Here is a 20,396-nt window from a genome sequence, read left to right on the forward strand (position 1 = left end):
ATATTCCTATCTGAAGATGAAATGGACAATGTAGTGCAAGGATCACAACATAGCATGTATAAACGCAAACTAGACTTGACAAAAATACCCACAACAAACTAAGCTTATATGCAGTAGTTTTTACTGCATTGCTTGTTTTGGACAGCAGTTTCTGTAATTACCTCCACATCTGTTTCACTGTCTGTAAACTGGTATTGCTACAGTCATAAGAGACAATAGAATAAATGGAATGTTATATCACTCAAATTGTACAATTCAGTGCCCTGACTGAATATTTTTTTTTGATCAACTATTTCAATCTAAAGCTGTGTTTCCTCCATTGAATACACATGCTCATGTCACACACACACACGCACATCCTGCAGTCACTGTATTTTGCCACTATGGAATAACATATAAAAGTGAAAAAGTTTGATTCTTTGTATAAGCATGCAGAACAAAGATTGAACATGTGCAGTTTTCTTCTGCAAGTGGAACTAAATATATTAATATTTTAAAGCAAGATAATATAGATCAGAAAGTGAACCAACATAATATATAAAAACACCAGAGGCAGTGTTTAAGTAATAGCTATGAATGGCTATTATTGAAAAACTTACCGCTGCCTTAAGAAAGTAATAGAAAAAGGAAAAAAGGAAAAGAAGAAAGTTTACTGAAGAAATTTCTCATTCAGAAAACAGTTATTAGTTCAACAGTTCATTAGTTTCAAATACATGCAAGTAGAAATATACAATGCAGTTAACGCATGCTGTAAAAAAAAATACACTGCATTGCAAAAAAAAATTGCAATTTTTCATATGCTAAGTTAAAGTTCAGGAAAGGCACTGGACAATGCTCACCTGTCCAAAAAATGCAACTCTGAAATAGGTTCCCAACAATCTTTTTCCTGTATGCATAACTTCTGTAACTTTGCTGTACGCCCGATGCAATGTGTCATACAAATGAGCTAGCCTCTAAAAAAAAAATGGGAAAACACGTTTTGGAAAATATTTATATATTTAGTATATTCTGAACAACACAAAACAGAATAAAAAACATATAATCTTTTATATATCGTTAGCAAACTGTATCACAATAATACAGTACTTAACGGCTCGGAAAGCCCAATTGTCTCAATTTAGCTGAAATTGGGGATAACTAAGTACCACTGAAAGCAATGGAACAGGTTATGATTACTTTTTCAGGTGTCACCTTATATTTGAAGTTGACTTAAGTAGTAAATATATATTAAAAACATGCAAGAATGATAACTAAAAGTGAACATTCCAAGTACCGTATTTTTCGCCCCATAGGACACACTGGCCCATAGGACGCACCTAGCTTTTTTGGGGGGGGGGGAATAAAGAAAAAAAATTATTTCCCCCCTAGGTGCGGGGCTGGGTCGGGGGAAGCCAGAGCTTCCCCCGACCCCAGCCCCAAGAACAGGCTGCTATCCACTAGCCGTGGGAGAGCCGCGCAACTTCGCGCAGCTCTCCCACGGCTAGCGGAGCACTGCCCGAAGCTTGGGGCGTGCTGAGCCGGGAAGCTCTCCGCTAGCCGTGGGAGAGCTGCATCTCCCACGGCTAGCGGATAGCTTCCTGAAGCCTGGAGAGCGAGAGGGGTCGGTGCGCACCGACCCCCCTCGCTCTCCAGGCTTCAGCGAAAGCCTGCATTCGACCCATAGGACGCACACATATTTCCCCTTCATTTTTGGAGGGGAAAAAGTGCATCCTATAGGGCAAAAAAATACGGTATACACGTATCCTACCATAACATTATTATCACCGTAAACCAGTAAACAGCTAACTATCCATTGAATGAGCAGGATGCAGATATCAAAATTTCCAATGCCTTGGAATCTAAAGAAGTCTTAGCCTGGTTCCAAAAAGATGGTGGACTAAGGGCTTGCTGTATATCCTTGTGAACAGCATTCCAGAAATGGTAACCACTTCAGAAAAGGCTCTTTCTTATGTAGCCACTCTCCGCACCTGCCTTAGAAGAGGTACTTGGAGAAGGGACTCCAAAGCTGATCTGAAGAGCTGGCCAGATTCATAGGGGAAAAGAGGCTCCATAAGGTAATGGGGTCCCAAGCCTTATAAAGTTCTATAGGTAAAAAAACCCCAAGCACTTTGAAGTTAGTTGCAATCAAATGAATCCTCACAACGTTCAATGAGACTTTGCTGTAACTTTAGCTGAACATTACCTATTTCAACATCCCACAGGTATCAAATGAAATCATTATAGCATAAATAGATTTGTATCAAATACCTCAAAATCTCTCCGCTTTTCATAAATAGGAATTATAAGTTTATAGATGTCAGCAATCAGTTCATAACGTTCAGCCTTCCACAGCCCATCTGCACACTGTTCTAACAACTCCATCAGTACATCCTAGTTACAGAAGGAAAAGCACACACATGTGGATAGAGACTAATCTAGAGAAATCTAATTTTATTTTTCTCATGATGCATAAAAAAGGATTAATTTCCAGTACAGTATGTTTCTGACCCAGTAAAGGCTCCTGACAGTGGAAGGGGAGAGGCAATTTTCACCAATTCTCCCTTCTTCCTACAGTCTGCAGTGTCACACTATTCTAAAGGGTTCTGTGGAAATCCCATCTGGTTAACATTTAATTGCCGGGTCCAAGGTTCCTCAGTGCTCTCTCCCCAGGCTCTCCCCTGAACCTATGCCTTGCTTTTATAGCATCTCCAGCATAACTTGGCCTCTTTGTCTTAACATGCTATAAAGTGAGTAATGGTATATGCTATTTATTATTTAGTTGTGTTTCCACGGGTTAAAAATATTTTCAATGTGTTATGAACTCTTCGGGTTAGACAGCAAGCAAGACATTTTAGAATTCAATAAAAAATAAATTAGTATTATGATGATACAGAAATAAATATGAATTAAGTTTACATACTTCATTAAAGTGAACATCTTGCATCCCAACATCTTCCATCATAGAAGCCTCTTCATCTATATTTGGAGTGATTACTCTGAAGCTTATACAGCCTTGTTTAAACATTCCTATTTATATTGGATGGGGAAAATGCAAACAACACTCTTGAAGTAGATCAACGGAAGAGAGGAACAGCAAAACCGACAAATGCATGAAAGAAATTAACAATCTTAAAGTTGCAGTGAATAGATCTAATTTCAAGTTATGCTTGGTTTGGGGGGAGGTATTGGATTGAGTAGAGACATCTCTTCACTAACTTCTGCAGTCTCAGCTGGTTTCCTCTTGCCAACTGAGTAGTGCTTATGCCACTATGCTGGAGCAGCCCCCACCTCTTTCTGCCTGCTGAATGTGTGGGCGGAAGGCAAACTGGCAGTATCCTTGCCAGCATACAGTCCCCAAATGGGGCATTCCAGGGCAGGCCTGAGCCAGCCTGGAATCTGTTGGATCCCAAGCTGTACTTACAGCCAGTCCCAAAGTCCTGATCCACCCTCTGCCCCACTGCAAATCTTCTGCTGCCACTGCCACTGGCTAGGCTGCAGCACTGCCATGTGGCAGTAGCACCACTATGCAGGGGGTCAGCAGCAGCAGGTTTGGATTTTATTCTTAAACGGTATAGTGTTTTAGTAAAGACTTGAATAATCAGAAACCATGCTCTTGGGTTTCTGAACCATAGGACAAAATTCTACTGATTGCAAGTTAATAGTAAGCATGTCTATTTTCACAACCTTGGTTGCTTCAAAGCCTAAGATGGAAACGTGGGTAACAGGAGGGCCTCTTACACATGGTTACTAATGACTATTCAGGGCTGGCATTAGATATAATTATCTTCAGTAACCCAGTGTGGCAAAATAGAAGTGAGGTACCTTCATAGCAAACAGAAAAACTGTATGGGGGTCTTTAGACAATATAGATAAGTAAAGAAGCTGTTTTTCTGATGGTCCATCCTGTGATGCTGATATGTTTAAAAGGCTCACCAGTGCAATAGAGCGGTCCACTGATCAACTATTACCATGCAATCACTGCACGGACAAGATTGTTGTGAGAATAAAAGGAGGAGGGAGGAGAAGAGAACCCTAAGTTTTTTGGAGGAAGGCAATGATAAAACTATAGGAAACAAACATTCTGAGTGACAGTTTAACAGATGGCGTGTGTTGAGATTACATTGGATTTTCTTTTCTGTAACAGTCTTTTCTGAAGATATTTCTTTAAATGTTTTATTGCTATTTTTTTAAATAGAAAGAATATTAATTTAATTGTTATTTATTAAACTATTTTTGGACCTTTATCCACATGGATGCGAGGGCAATACACAATATGCATAACTACAACTGGCTAGACATACATAAATGCACAAACTATAAAGCAGACTGGTATATAACCACTTACGCAGCAGTTTAAAATATCCCAACAACAATGGAGTAGGTGCATGATACATACCTTTTCGGAGAAGGTACTCTGCCACCAGAGCTGTTACGTGGACATAACACATTGCCGCCTAAAATACAAACAATAGCAACCATTACTACACAATTTTTGTTGTGACTAAGTTCTGTATACAGCAAGCCTGCAACATTCAGCTTTACATGCTTGGCAATTAAAAAAAAACCACAACTTTGGCAATCCCATCTACCATTGTACCCATTATATTTTGACTATATGCAATTTTGGCTTTAGGCACAATCCCTGGAATGTAACCCCTGCATAAGTTGTGGGCTTACTGTATATCTTGAATAAAACTAAAAACGTTGGAGCAGCACAGCAATTCTTTCTAATTTCTGTTGGCACATTTTTCTCTAACCTCTTCAATATGTGTGTGATAGATTTATAGAATTATTTTGAACTTTAAGAACAGTATTGCCAGATCATCAAAAACCAGTGGAGTACTTTCTGTCTTGCTTACCTCTGAAAGATCTCCATTTTTAACATGAATTCTTGCCATGCTATCCAACCATGTCTTCCTGAGTTCAGGTGTACTGGCATAAGACTTTGCCAAACTGTACTGAAGATCCACAAGCATTTCTGGATCATTCTCATGCTCCTTCATTTGTGCTGTAGCCATTAGGACTGTACGGATGCGTTTTGTCAAATCCTTGACATCGGAAGGAAATGTCGTGTGCTGTAATGTGAAAACAGCGGCAAGATATGCAAAATGAGCTCAACAAGGGGAAGCTAAACTGTACCTATCCACTTAGTGACCTATTGCTTGAAATTCCTTTAGGAATAATCAAGTAGTATGAAAGAAGAGTAAGGTTGTGTGGACTGTTCCTCAGAATCCTAACCGCATGAACATGGTCTTGGCTATTAGTTGCATCTACTCCTGTTAATGTTACATTGTTTCTTTCAAAGTAAAACAACTCTTAAATGGAACTATTTTAAAAGCTAATTTTGTATGTACTTATATTATACAATGAATATTTAAACTAGTGTCTCAAACATGGACTATTGTGATCTGAAAAGATTTTACAGAGATTTTCCAGACCCTTCTTTATAATTTCAAAATGAAATGGAAAAAGCCTACTACAAACCTTAGTAAGTCTGTCACTGTTAGCACAGTTATTGATGATGGAAAGAGACTGCTGAAATCTGGTTCCACCAATTCCGACAACATCTGCAATCAGCTGACTCACAGAAATGATAACCTTGTAAAGAGGCAGAAACATAAATATTGAAGATTTCAGGTTGGGGTTTATATTGTATGTATTATAAATTCTGTATACAGTTTTGGAACTTTCCTAAATATTAAGCAGCCTGTAACTTTGTATAAGTAAACAAATACATTTTTTTTTAGATTTGTAGACTCTTCTGGGGGTAATGCAAACCTGTATGTGAATACAGTGGTGCCCCGCAAGACGAATGCCTCGCAAGACAGAAAACCCACTAGACGAAAGGGTTTTCCATTTTGGAGGTGCTTCGCAAAACGAATTTCCTATGGGCTTGCTTCGCAAGACGAAAATGTCCTGCGAGTTCCTGCGGGGTTTTTTCCCTTCCTCCCCTTTTCCCCAAGCCGCTAAGCCGCTTATCAGCTGATCCGCTAAGCCGCTTATCAGCTGATCCGCTAAGCCGCTTAACAGCTGATCCGCTAAGCAGCTTATCAGCTGATCCCCATAGCCACTAAGCCGCTTATCAGCTGATCCGCTAAGCCGCTTATCAGCTGATCCCCTAAGCCACCACGCCGCTTATCAGCTGATACCCTAAGCCGCTAAGCCGCTTATCAGCTGATCCGCTAAGCCGCTAATGGCGCTAATCCGCTAATGGGCTTGCTTCGCAAGACGAAAAAACCGCAAGACATGGAGACTCGCGGAACCGATTCTTATCGTCTTGCGTGGCACCACTGTAATTTGCATTAAAACTGCAGTGATACAATAGGGCATGAGTTTGAATATCTAGAAACATCAGCTACTTGTTCCAAAATTTGTGTATAGGAAGTACACATAGAGAGTGCAGCAGCAAGGGTGACCTTTTCACATAGCTGCTGGGCATGCAGCATTTATTATCACACATAACTTACAGTGTGTCTGGGCTGCTCGACACACTATCTAGCTGCAGTCTGCTGTAAGATTATGTTGTTAAGTACACACAATCCAGTCTTTAAGACATGGTACCAGAAAAGGTCAGCATTTCATCTCCTTAAAACCCCTTAAATACATAAAAACAAACTGTACTGACTTGTAGGTGTGTCCTCACAAACGATCTCTTTCCTGTGTAATCAAAATTATTCCTCATCAAGAAATAAAGGAGCTGTGATGCTTCTGTTCGTATTGAGCTCAGTTTGGAATTGCAGCACTTCAAAATTTCATAGCACAGTGAAGAACACATGTCAGCCCTTCCTTCATAAAATGTAGAAGGAAACTGTAGAACACACAGAAACATTTACTCTTTAAAAGGTGGGATAAAATGAAACCATCAGGTAACAAGTTTCAAATAGCAAAGTGTTCAAAAAAAGTCACATGGGAGTTGGCTGTTTAATTTGTAACACACTAGAAAGGGTCACTGAAAACAAACACCCTTGATATAGATATGTGCATCCGTTTGTTTACGGGTCCCAAAATCAGCTTTGCAAATAAGTGTACAAAGAGATTGCTAGCTTGCCTACCTCACAAATCCAGTAATTCGTGGTCTGTGCAGAAATTTGCAACTTTGTAAAGCTTCACCCTTAAAGTGACTAGAAAATATATATTGACAGCCTGACAGAAGGTAGTTGTTGTCTCAAAATAAGACCAAAGCTTCGGCAGGATTTCAGTGTTTCGGGGCTGTCAGATTTCAGATCTGCAGCTCCATTTCCCAAAAAGAAAGCAATTGTGACTTTGTCACCTGTTTTAAAGGGTGGACCATATGGCCCACATTCTAATCTCTCCCATGACCCCCGGAAAACTGAATGGCCGAACACTATGTTTACATACCGGACTAGCACTTGTTGGTAATCCAGTTCTGGGTTCTGAACATACAGTGGCCTGTTCAGTTAATGGGTCCACCTGTTCTATCAAGGGATTCGGGACCCTGCTTCTTTACACTGGCTGGACTGGAATGTCAGTCTACTCAACAAGACAATGACTTGTCCAAATTCAAAAAAGCAATTAACCTGGCATCTAGTTCCCAAGCTAAAGCTCCATGAACACAACAGAGTCCTCCTTCACTCAGTTTCAGAAATATATACTCTGACTGAACAAAGAGATATGCTGTCTGGAGAAAAGCAATACCCTGCCCTGGGCTCTCTACATTTAAAGGCAGCATATAAGTAACAAAATAGAACCACCACCCTCAATCAATATAACATACAGAGAGAAGAAGTTATAAATTGAAGACTACTTACCTTAAAAATTAGTGATCTTAAGGCATTGAAGACATTTTTTAATGCAGTTTCTGACTGATTTTTTTGCAGAAAGCAAAGGTACACATCGAATACTTTTTTCATTAGAGGATTATGCCCATGATCCATCAGGAGCTGATTCTTAAAATTAAGAGAATTATATTTTGATACCTACACAGATGAATTACTTTAAGGCCTCAAACGCCATTATAAACCTTATAGACTTGTTAATGGAATGCTTCCCTTTTGGCTATCTGCACACAAACATCTGGGAAAGAATTATTGGTCTTACTTGAATTGCAGACTGGTAACATGGACAATGAAGACACTTGATTGGGTAATCAAGTGATGGAGGCAGGAGCACAGACTTGTGGGAGGCAGGCTTAATCTCATCAGATTTTCAGGCTCACCAAGCAGCAGTAATCAATGTATGTACATAGAAAAGAAATCTGAATGTACCTGCCTACCTCCCCCCAGCTGATGACATGCCGCCAAAATAAATAACATAACCCCTTAAACATAGGAACAAAGGGAACCCTTAAGTAAAGCCTTGACAGCAGTCTGAAATTAGCACAACTGCAGACCACAGCAGGGAGGGCTCTGGTGTTTTCATCTGTTTGTCACCTTACAAATCTACTCTTCAGGTAAGACCAATCGTTCTATTTACTGCAGTGGATGGTGAAGCCCACTGGATTGGGACATACCACAGTGATTCCCAACTGGGTGGGACCCAACCGCAGTGGTGATGCTTAAAGTGCTTGATGAATGAGCACGAGCGTGACTATACACATTGTATCAAACTCAGAGGTGACCCGGAAACATCACAAACAGGGGTTGTTTGAAGAGTTTTTCAATGGGTGTTCTGATTATACATGATTTCAAACAAGTGTGTGGTGCATTGGGATGTAACCTTCGCACAAATTGGTTGCTGCCTGTACTCCAGATGTTGTCATCCCTGATCATCAGTATTGCTGGCTGGGGCTGATGGGAGTTGGAGTCCAACAGCATCTGGAGAGCACTATGTTGGCTACCTCTGGATAAAAACTATGGCTAGGCCTAACTATACAGGTATCTAAGCACATACCTTGAATGCCATTGTGAATAAAGATAAAGTGTCCAGAATTGTAAGGCAAACTTCAGTGGCAATGTTGGCTTCAAGTAAAGATTGGTGAAGGACATCTGCTTCTGAATGGCCATAACCTGTGGAAATTTGAGGCAGTTGTTACTTTGAACTCTGGACCAGACTTTGACAAAACTCCAACCTTTTAATACCAACACTACTAATCGAATAGTAGCAAAGCTGGAATTCTTATGTGTCTTACAGGAATGCTGCAGTTGCAGGTATATAACATGTGCACATATTTGCAAGCTTGGGTCGTGTAAATGATTGCTTTATGTTTCAGATAGCTTGAAGCAAAAAGTAAGGGCTGAGAGTACATAAATAACAAATGAGTTACAGTAATATTCCAATTGTATCCCAGACCTGTGGCCTACACATAGGCGGAATTAGCCTAGGTAAGTGACAACTGAAAAATAATTTTCAAAAATTCTGAGACCCATTCAGTTTGGTCTAGGACATTTCTTTTCCAGACTTCTGATAGCTGAAGCACATTTTTTCATGATTTAAAATTGAAAGCATATCAAAAAGTTTTACTCTCATACTAAGAATGTAAGATTAAGAATTACCCACCTTCAAAAAACACAATCCATGTGTTTCTTAATGAGTCCTCATTCTAGGATATGCCTGCTTGTTGGAAGGTGACAAGTCCTGAGCAGACTCATGCAGACAGACAACTGTTAGCCTCCTCTAAAGGCAGATAATTCTGCTGCATCAGAAGTCTTTAAATGCTCTAATCATTTGCAACACAGACAGAAGGAAAGAAGTCCCCAGCATGCATCTCTGAGAGATGCAGTGGGCAATCTCCTTCATGGTTGCATACAATGGGCTCACAAGTGCATTTACTTTCCTTCTTATCTGAATATATAAACGGAACCATTGTAATACTATGCCACGGATGCTCATCTCACTAAGTCAATCCAGGAGAATAACATGGCCAATGGTATCAAAGGCTGTTGAGAGATCAAGCAGAAGTAAAAGAATTGCACTCTCCTGTCCCCTTTTGTGATGAAGGGCATCCATCAGGACAACCAAGGCTGATTCAGTTCTGAAACCAGGTCTGAACCGGATTGGATCTAGATGATCAGGCTCATCCAGGAACACCTGCAGTTGCTCCACAACCACCTTCTCTACCACCTTTGCCAAGAAAGGAGTGCTGATGACTGGTCTACAGTTATTGCACTCCATTGGGCTTTTTGAGGAGTGGATACACCACCACCTCTTTAAAGGGAGTGGGCACCACCCTATCACACAAAGATGCATTTACTGCACCTCTGACCCATTCAGTCAGCTCACCCCAGCTAGTTTTAATAAGCCAGGATGGCTAAGGATCTAATGAATAGGTAGTTAGGCACATCATTGCAAGTATCCTGTCCATATCATCAGACTACATTAACTGAAACTGATCCAGCAACACTGGGCTTGATGTTGCATTAGACACCTCACAAAGCAGCATCTAATATCACTGCAAACTCAAGCAACTTAGTGCAGCTAACCCTTTTTTAAGTTAACTACCTTTCATTCCTGTATCTCCACTTTGTTAGAACAATTAATTTCTGGATTTTTTTCTCATATACAGTTAACTGAATTTGCACTAAAACTGTATTGCAAAACCAATAAAAAGCTAGACTAGGTATGTTAGAAATGTACATATCTCTTGTATTTCCCTAACTGAACACCATTATTTCCTACCTTCATAAAAGCACTATCGAAACGAGTTATTTGTTTAAATATTTAATGACATATTACTCCAGGGGAGCATAATATCAGTAAATAAGATGCTAAGAAATAGGTATGGTCATTTTAAAGGGGAGAAAATACCAATTAGCAAAATTTAAAATCAAATTTTATTCCCAGAAATATGAAGCATTGATCAACCTACGCTTAGGAATAAGGTGACCCTTTAATACCTTTGCCGCTCCAGATGTTGCTGAACTACAGATCCCATTTGGGAATGTTTGCTAGGGCTGACGGGTAGTTCATAAACATCTGGAATGCCAAAGGTTCCACAGCCCTGCTGTACATTAAAGGAAGCAGCAGAGAAGAACCGTCATTGAAACATCAGGTGAATGGCAAAGGAATTTTGGCAAACTGAAAAATATGGCTACAAGAAGAAGAAATCTAAGGATCTCCTAAGGCTCAAGCAGAGACATAGCGGGATTTGCATGCACCCATTTTCCCCCTAAATACCTTCCTTCTCAAAAATTGTCCCAACCAAATTCCTGAAGTGCTCTTTAAATGTCTGTGTTCAAAATGGGATTTGACATGGGGGTTTTAAAATAGAACAAAAATGATGATTTTGGTCCTAAGTTCCACTTGCGGAATAGGGGTTTTCTGCCTTCCGTTTGCTGCTCCTGGAGCCCTCCAAAGCAGGTGGTGTGGGAATTCCAGATGGAGGGGGAAATCCCCCCACTTTGCTTGAGTGGAAATTACTTCCGATTTCACAAAGATAGTGTTCAGTCAAATCAATCTGCATGCAGCAGTGCCATGTCCATATTTAAAAAGTGTATTGGAAAATCTCTTCACCCCCACCTAAAAAAAAAAAATTGAACTCAGGGATAGAAGTCTTCTGGAGAATAATTCTGGGGATTCTGTGAGGTATTTTTGAGAAAGATCTGTCAATCTTTTCTGTGTCTGGTCTGGGTGAGCTTTCCGTTTTGGAAAATTTGAAAAATGGGGAATACACTGCTAGATTATAGCCTTAAAAACAGGCTAGAATGAAGAAAGAGTATCCAAGACTTAAACCAGCTCACTAATTTCCAGAAAAATAGATGCATTTGTTAAAAGTATTGAGGCAGTACACAGTTAATGTGGGCTTTATTATTTCAGCAAGCTGCCCATTCTTGAATACTGTGAAGCTTCACAAAAGTCAAGTGATATTCTTAATGATGCAGCTGAAATATTTCCAAAGATTACTTAAATCTAGATTTCATTTCAAGAATTCCAACAGAAGCTGACTTCAACCTGATTGTCTTACCATTGTCTACAGAAATTCCAAGCAAACTTGATATTTTTCTCACACTGAAAACACAGAAAAAGTCACTTCATTACTGGGTGCTTCTTCACATCCAAACTAAATCATGGACTTTCACAGTACTTTTATGCTACTTCCCCTTAAAAACTTTATGCCAAAACATGGTCACATGATCAACCAAGCACATTTCACCGTTTTCAAAATGTTCTTGAGAAATAGTATAACAAAAGTTCTCAATGGCAGTTGAAAACGTTGTTCAAGATGAACACCACAGAGTGCATAAATTTGAAGTAGCATACATCAAATACCAGCGTATACAAAATTTTGAGTATAGCATGTTAAAATGCTGTAGTTAACCATGTTCCACATTGTGTCATCGTTTGGTACTTCCACTCAGCTGTGAACAGAATTCATGTAGGTGCTTGACCTTGAAAAATAAAGTCCATGACATGCTCTGGTGTGGGTTTCGACCTGCCTCTGGTGTTGTGGTACTGGATGAGATTTCAGGTGTTATGTCATGGAACTTACTGTGGCTAAATGTGAGAGAGTTATCCAGGCTGCTCAGCTGCTGTAATCTGGCATGCATCATCCCTGTTCTGTTACGGGAAACAGGCAATGTCTGAGATTTTCGATCATGAACTATGGGTCCCAACCCCTCCTGGTTCCTGCAAGATGGGTGAAATGGGACAGAAGCAAAAGTTAAACATGTTGCACTGCAGCAAGAGAGGGTGAGAGTTAGTTAAGCAGGCCAAGCAAAAACTCTACTAGAAGATGAAAATACAATGCAGCCTATTATCTATTTTAGTCAAAGTTTTGGCAAATTTATCCAGTCAGTCAAGGCAGTACATAAAGGATGTGGACTATAGTATTTACTTCTTGACCACAATGGACTATTTACAGTTGGACAGACTGGAGGTAGGTCAGCTATAGTGAGAGTCTTAGGAAGACAGACTCAGTCAGGAAGACTAACTTTACCTGACCACTGTACTTTGGTCATTTTACATTAGCTTAAAATAGGCAAAATTCCGAAAGCATCACAGCAAGTACCTTCTCAGTCCAAAAGCTTCAAAAATGTTTGAAGGCAGCAGCACACAACTTGCTTTAGAAACATTTAGTTCAGAATAGTAAATGTGCTACCATGTATACAAATAATTTTTAAGAGAGCTTTGTGTGATGTGAATTTGTTATAGAAAGTTTAAGGAGGATCTGAGAGAGTATTTAGTAAGCACACATGCAGTAAGAGCAAAATTACGTGATATACTAACGCCTGTATCTTACCGAGGCAGGAAGGGAGTAGAGCCATATACTTTGTTAAACTTGCCAGCAATCAAGCGAAGGAAATAGAAAAGTGATCTGTGTTAGCAATCAGTACAGACTAACCTCCTAGTGTGTACCACCACCAGAGCTGACAAGAAATGAAAACCAATACCAGAATTACACACATCCCTGTTTCCTCAACCATAGGGTGTGTAAAGATTGCATGCACTGTTTTTTTGCTAGCGCATTCATTTGGTGCATCTCAGTGTGAAATATTTGTGAATCACTTCAATAATCACAATTTACATCAGAAACGTGCATAGTTTTCAGTTCAATGTTTTCACATGCAACACAACCAAGTGGTATGTTATTGGTGAAATAGTCTCTTGACAAATTCATCAAGAGCTATTTAATGCATTTTCATGCATTATGAATATTCCTACTTATACAACTATATCAAGTGGGCAAAAGTTCAAACTGTAATTTCAGGAGCAACAATATGTATTATTCTTAAATAAAATGGTTAAACATCATGTAGTACATTAAGAAAAATGCAACAATAAAGAAATAAAGGATATTTTACTCCAGCCCAAAGAAATAACACAAGTACCAGTGCCACATTAGAAATGTGTGGCTTAATTCTGGATGGCAAAACCATGTATGTGCTGTATCACTTCAGCCTGCATGTGAGGTCTTACTCAAGAGTAACCAGCACAATGCCCTCCGGATGCTGAACTTTAATTCTCATTAGCCCAGTCAACATAGCCAATAATCAGGATAATGGACACTATAGTTCAACAGTGTCTTGAAGATAAGAAGGCTAGGCTAGCATCCTTCTCCCTGACATCTAATTTATTGTGTGGAGGGATCTTTTGGTCAGAAGAGCCCATACCTGCTATCTGAAGTGATTTACAGATCATACACTGCTTTACCACCTCAGCTGCTTTATGAGAACTAGGCGCAAACATTAGGAAGCAGGCAGAACAAATCTAAAGCTGGGGGGAAATCCAAGGTTCAAAGAACCCCAAATGGCATTTTCCCCTGGGAGCAGGCTGGGGTGATGGGGGATAAATAGCCATATAAGTGTTGCAACACTTTTAGGTGAGTTCAAATACATATTCAGTTTGATTCACAGAACAGCATGCTTTATTTTGATTTTGCATGCCCCCGTTCAAGACATTGTCAAAGATTAAAAGCAAAATCAACTAATGGCAATAGGATAATATTTTGGGGGGAGAGAAAGAATGGCAATGAATGTTGTATTTTTCGCTTTCATATATCCAAGTCATAATTTCCTGTATTTGTGTCTGGTGTAAGTCACAATAACATCAGCTGGCAAGTAACAGGCTTGTGCCAAAAGTCCATGTGGAGGCTGTCTCTAACATCAAAATATTGCAACAAACGAGGTAAATTTCCATACAAGCAGCTAATGGAACTAAGACTAGTGTGGCCAGCATTGGATAGGAAGAAAAGATACATGTGGTGTTACAAAGCCTTGTTTAGTCTGAGTGGAGAGTGCACAGGAGGTAGGAATAATTCACAGGCTATCATTCAGGTACTATGCACAGTTTTTAGAATGTCACAAGGCAGTTTGGGCAAACCTCCCCAGTTTTAATAGCCAACACAAAAATCCCTAACTATGTGGTGCAGCAATTTGGGATGCGTTTTCAGTGCTAGTAAGGCAACACAGGTAACATGTGTCAAGCACTACAAAGGCCATTTACTTACCTTCTAATACAAAGACATCTCTTTCCAGTATTAACTGAACATTATTCAATTGACAAGAATTTAAGGCATTCTGTCACAACAAAGTTACACCATTAGGTTATACACAGTACCTGGCGATGTATCGTTTTCCCATGTATTGAAACTGATGCAAGCACACTCTGCAAAGAACACAGTGAGGGTTAGTTTTAAAACTAAGACATAATTTTAGTAAAAACTTAACTGGAGCCAGCTCATGATATGATAAAATAATGAATGTCCACGATTTTAATGATCACTTGGCTTAATTCCCATCCCCAAACCAGAGTCTCTACCTCAATCCCAGGTTACAGCTGTCACCTTTCTGCCAAACTAGTTATGTTCAACACTTTCTGCTCTCATGCAGAGTGAAGCCAAGATGCAGTAGTTGCTATGCCTGTCTTGTTTATTAAAACAGTATAGCAATTATCACTGACAATTTTTTCCACTTTCTTTAGTACTGTAGTGCAATCCAAACCATGTCTAATGAAAAGTAAGTTGTTAGGATTGTACCTGTGTCTTCAATGATCTCTAGTACATTTAAATTCCTGAACCACCAACAGTGAAGAAACAGTTCACAGCCAATCTGCTTTCTTCACAAAAATATTTATGCCAATGCTATGGCAGCAGCATCAGTCAAGTAGTAATGAATGAAAAGCCTACAGGCATGTGGTCTTCTTTAGGGTCAAAATGCATTCTTATCAGGATCTGTTTTGGGCTCTACTTATGCTAGAGGGGTCATGATAGTAACCTCTAATTATAGAAGGCAGTCTACAGAACATCTCCCCCACACAGATACTGTGTGATGGGGGCATCATAGAACATGTTGTTGCCCTGTGGAGCAACCTTTCCATAAAAGTTCACTACCTTGAGCATCTTCTGAAGGCAGCCCTGTTTAGGGAAGTTTTTAATATTTAAAGCTGTATTGTTTTTAGCACTTCACTGGAAGCTGCCCAGAGTGGCTGGGGAAACTCAGCCAGATGGGCGGGGTATAAATAATAAATTATTATTATTTTATTATGATCATCTTCTTCTTCTTCTTCTTCTCCTCCTCCTCCTCAAAAAGCTGTAACAGTGTAACAGAATACACACACAAGTTTGCTTACATCTTGTTGGAAAAAACTGCAAGCTGATTTACTTCTAATTGCCAACATGGTATTAATGTTGGATGTGTGGAGATAAATGTGTGCATGTGGGAGCTTGTGAGATGTATTGCAGATTTCTCCATTACCAGGACATTTTGAAAAGTTGCAATGCTATATAGTATATACAATATTTACCACGGACTTTAAGTTCATGTTTGAAATGCAATAACCGTACTGTACAAAGAATTATAGTAATAGCCAAGCCAACTCACTCTGCAATTGTGAAAAAATCCATAAGTTCTGATGTTGAGGCCTTGTTCCAGTATGTGAAAAGGGCATCTAAAAAGTATTGGATAAAGCAATTAATAAAATGTGAGTATCACTGATGTGAATAGTTTTAAGGACAGGAAGCAGGAATGCTAGTATGTTACACAAAGCAAAACCTGGTTTGAGACTACACATCTAACAGCAGACAGCCTTCTAAATATGCATTTGAGGTACAAGTGCACAGCTTATTACTCCACATCTCTTCTGCATAGGCTCTCTATTCTATACTATTCAAGATTACATAGGTTGAACTAGAAATGGGCCAATCTATCAATTTCTCTCAGTTTCTAATTTTTCTACTCTTAAGCTCAGTTCACCACATTTCCACATTAGCTTGTGATTTAAAAAAACTACTCAGGAATATTGCTCTGCATTTCAGTGCACATTTCTCGTGATATGCAAGAAATAACCCCTAATATGAAGCATTTCTGTATTGTATTTTTACCTTTTGCTCATTTTTTTGATTGAAGAACTGGATTACAACATTTGTAGAAATGTGAAATTCAAAGGATATTTTGGGAGATACCCATTCGGGAAGGATTAGGTAGGTTTGCACGGGAACTAGGATGAGATATCACCTAAGTGTGTAAGCTGAATGATGTGGAAGGAAGCATTCCCCCAGGTCTCCAGCCATGTAAATGTATGGCAGAGCTTTGAATTGTGCTTGGCAATTGCCAGGAGTTTCCCTTACACAATGCATAGCAATAGTCTAATATGGAGGTTTAGCAGAGCATGGATAACCGAGCCAGATTCTCCATTTCAGACCGGAAGGAGCATCAGCTGGTGGAAGATGCTCTGTGCCACTAACACACGTCAGGTATCCAGGGACAAAGCTGTAGCACTCCTAAACCACAAACCTGATCCTTTTGTGGGGAGAGGAATCCCATCCAGAGCAGGCTGAACTCCACTTCTGTAGAGGGATAAACTACCCACCAATGGTACCTTTGTCTTGTCTGGATTAAGTAATCATCTTGTGGGCATTTTCTGCTCATTTATATAAGTTTACATCCCCTAGCAAGTATTTGGTTGGTAGAATGCCAAATTCAGAGATGGGTTCTGGGGCAGGGAAGCAGGAAGCACTGAAGTAATCAAGTCTTCAGCCCCTGATAAATAACAGCAGAACCAGAAAACTTTTTGCAGAATTAAGCACGAGGAATACAAATCAGAAGAGAAACAAACAGAGGCTATTACATTCCAAGTTACACATGACATGTTACAGCTGTTACTGAACAGGGGTTTAAAACACCAAGTTATTGTGTTAACTCACTGTCAGAATTTAAGAAGTGAAAAGCTTTTGCTTACCATCTGACATGCTTTTTAAAATATGAAGGAAACACATCAGTAGACTCCTGATTTCAGCTTGATCAAGCTTGTCACATCGAACTACAGAACTTCCCAAAGGGCAGATCTGTTGGTTCTGAAAAATACAGGAATACAGTCGGACAAGAGGCTCATCTTAATGCATTAAGGCACAAACACAGCATCTCAAAACCGATTGAGAGAGAGAGTTGGTTATCCAAGGACAAAGGTGGAACACTCCTAAATCACAAACCAGATCCTTTTGTGAGGAGAGGAACACTCACAAGTTGATAGACACACCAGCATATAGACCAATCTAAGTTTGTACATTGTGCCCAGATCCAATTCCTTTTTTGTACACATTCCATGGCTACCTTTCTCAAGCCTTCAATTTGTAAACAAGAAAAACTACTTAAGGATGAGAGTTAAAGTAAATGCATATCTTCTTTAGGGCAACTGGTCAGTATCTAAACGTGTATGATACAGTCATGCTTCAATATGTGATTTGTATGTGGAAATGCCAAACCATAAAGCAATTACTTCTGAGCCTCAAACTACAATAGCAAAAGTACTACACTGCAAACACGCACAAACAGCTTAAGCTAATGTGGAATTAGAGAAGACTATGAGCAAGGAATGAAGTGTCATGGTATAACTTTGAACAATAAAAAGAGCCAACACAAATAATGCATCATCATAACTGCCAAAAATGGAATAGAAACCATATGGAAGTTTCAGAATATTTGGTAGGCATGCATGATCATCTGACACACAGGAAACAGGAATATCACACAAAAGCCAAAGACAATTTGACAGTAAATGCTTAAACTTGCATTAATCAATTAAATAAGCCTTACAGATGTTTCAGGCCTATGTTTGCCTGCATGCCTTCCCCCAGGCATACTAATTTTGAGAAAAAAATATACAATTACATATGCAGAGTGGTCCTTCAATCCTATTAAGATCAACTCAGGTCTTCTGACTTCCATTCCTGAGTTGTAAATACTTTCTGCAATATTTGTTGCTGCAGGAAAGCTCTACACCCAACACTGTAGCCTCAAAAGGCAACTTGCTTTGAAATCAATCAGCCCAAATAAAATATTATCAGCCAGGAGAAAAGCTTAGAAGTAAGTCAGCTAGGATAAGTACCATCATGAAATGTATAATAAAATAGCAGCTATGTCAGGCAAGAAATGAGTATAACCTGAACATATGATATTCAAAAAGGCTCACCAAGTTTTAAAATTTCAGTTCTACTGTCAATTGCTTCACACTGCAAATCAAGCCATTACCATGAAGAAAAAAAACAATTAATGACAATTTTGCCATTTAGCAGAAGCAGCCTTACAGTGTGCAGATCATTAACAAATCTGATGGTGTGGTTTTTTACATTTCAGTATGCCATGATACTTTCAAACAATTAAGATACTGTTTCCTCTCCAGTAGAAGCTTCTTCAATGCTCAGGGCAAAATTGGCAACAAGCTGCACTCAGAAACTTAACCAAATAAACCACACAAAAATGGATACTTCTTGTAATGGAGGAGACACAACAGCATGGAAATCTCTCTCTGGTAAAGACGGAACTGTCAATAGTGAAAAATCCACTGTAACACGCTTTTTCTTGGATGAATGGTAGTGTTCTCGTTCCTCTCCACTAGTAAATAATGTATGAGCAGAATGCCTTCTGAGAAGTTTCTCCCTCTGCCACAAGGCGGCATGTCAGGGTCAAGAAGAAAACATTAAACCATGGTGTGACTGCCGCAAGATCCAACCTCAAAACGTTAGCAATATGACAGGTGAAAGGCAAATGCAACTGAACGTGAGAGGCTAAATACGCTTAATTATTAAAACTCTTTCACTGAAAGCAACCATGTGGATTTATACCAGTGAACTAAGACAAGTAGGGCTGTATCCAATAGTAGTCACACTAAGCAGATCCATTGAAATAAATTAACCTAAGTTATCCCTCTTAATTTTAATGGCTTTACACTGAGTATGGCTACTACTGGAGACAGGCCTTGGTGAATTCAGAGTGTCCTTCAAAGAATGGTACTATATTTTCTAAAAATATTAATTTATTGTAAATTTTCCTGCATTCATGCAGTCTAAAAAACAGTCAAAATAAGTTGGTATCATATACACGTATATAATACCAACTTATTTTGGCTATTTTTTAGACTGCATGAATGCAGGAAAAATTATGGGGTCCCTTTACCTTTATATATACACATAGGTAATACACATATACCATATTTATTGAGACAGTGGCATGGTTTTCTCTAGAAATTAATGTTCACTCAATAGGGACCTCCCCTTACAGCTAGACACATTTTATTTAATGTAGAATAAGAGAAGAACTAGAAATGGCTACTCATTTTCCCTCAGCGGAGCAAGTTATACAGTAGTAGCAAAAAAGCAAGATTAGAGTGTGTAGAAGCTTCTCTTACAGGCACAAATATATAAAAGTACCCTTACCTTGTCAAGGGAATTGCTCTTTTCACTATGTCTTTCTGGAAGACTGTTTCCTGAATCTGTACTTATAAGAGAACCTCTTGAGTCTGCATTTCTTACACAATTAACATTTGGAGTTGATGAGGTATATGGGGATGCTGAATAATAAGATGGTAGAAAAGGGATACATTAGAGGCTCTGCTAGTGTGAGATTCAATCTGCATTCAACTGCCCCTCTTTTATTCAAATGACCCTTCCAGTATCTATATGCTAGGTAGATGCCAGAAACCTGGCTTGTAAAGGGGTTGCCAGCTAGGTGCATATTTCTGCTGACAAAATTCAACATCTGGATTTATCAGTAGGAGATATCTGAATGCGAAGAAATACAGACTTACTG

The 20,396-nt window shown here is 39.3% G+C and overlaps 1 protein-coding gene and 1 long non-coding RNA gene across 31 annotated transcripts in view; both read right to left on the minus strand.

The window, feature by feature from the left end:
- Positions 1-20,396, minus strand: part of DOCK9 (dedicator of cytokinesis 9) — a 132,542-nt gene that overhangs the window by 8,245 nt on the left and 103,901 nt on the right. For 7 of the 30 annotated variants that reach the window (XM_083735175.1, XM_083735174.1, XM_083735178.1 and 4 more), the window contains 15 exons: positions 20,024-20,157; positions 17,551-17,665; positions 16,194-16,260; positions 14,932-14,979; positions 12,365-12,501; positions 8,830-8,945; positions 7,749-7,886; positions 6,605-6,787; positions 5,464-5,577; positions 4,839-5,054; positions 4,376-4,433; positions 2,900-3,006; positions 2,248-2,370; positions 840-953; positions 162-197 (listed from right to left, as the gene is read on the minus strand). In XM_083735175.1, the coding sequence (XP_083591301.1) occupies positions 162-197; positions 840-953; positions 2,248-2,370; positions 2,900-3,006; positions 4,376-4,433; positions 4,839-5,054; positions 5,464-5,577; positions 6,605-6,787; positions 7,749-7,886; positions 8,830-8,945; positions 12,365-12,501; positions 14,932-14,979; positions 16,194-16,260; positions 17,551-17,665; positions 20,024-20,157 (1,706 nt within the window). Of the gene's footprint in view, positions 1-161; positions 198-839; positions 954-2,247; positions 2,371-2,899; positions 3,007-4,375; positions 4,434-4,838; positions 5,055-5,463; positions 5,578-6,604; positions 6,788-7,748; positions 7,887-8,829; positions 8,946-9,367; positions 9,923-10,744; positions 12,502-13,114; positions 13,153-14,924; positions 14,980-16,193; positions 16,261-17,550; positions 17,666-20,023; positions 20,158-20,396 lie in introns of those variants that run through there. The other 23 variants (XM_083735183.1, XM_083735167.1, XM_083735181.1 and 20 more) reach the window with 8 other exon arrangements.
- Positions 17,672-20,013, minus strand: LOC310843022. The gene is made up of 3 exons (XR_014563466.1): positions 19,789-20,013; positions 18,319-19,704; positions 17,672-18,143 (listed from the first exon to the last, which is right to left on the minus strand). It is a non-coding gene; the product is annotated as an uncharacterized lncRNA (long non-coding RNA).

This window comes from Podarcis gaigeae, assembly GCF_964106915.1.
Source record: "Podarcis gaigeae genome assembly, chromosome: 4".
Classification (NCBI taxonomy): Eukaryota; Metazoa; Chordata; class Lepidosauria; order Squamata; family Lacertidae; genus Podarcis; species Podarcis gaigeae.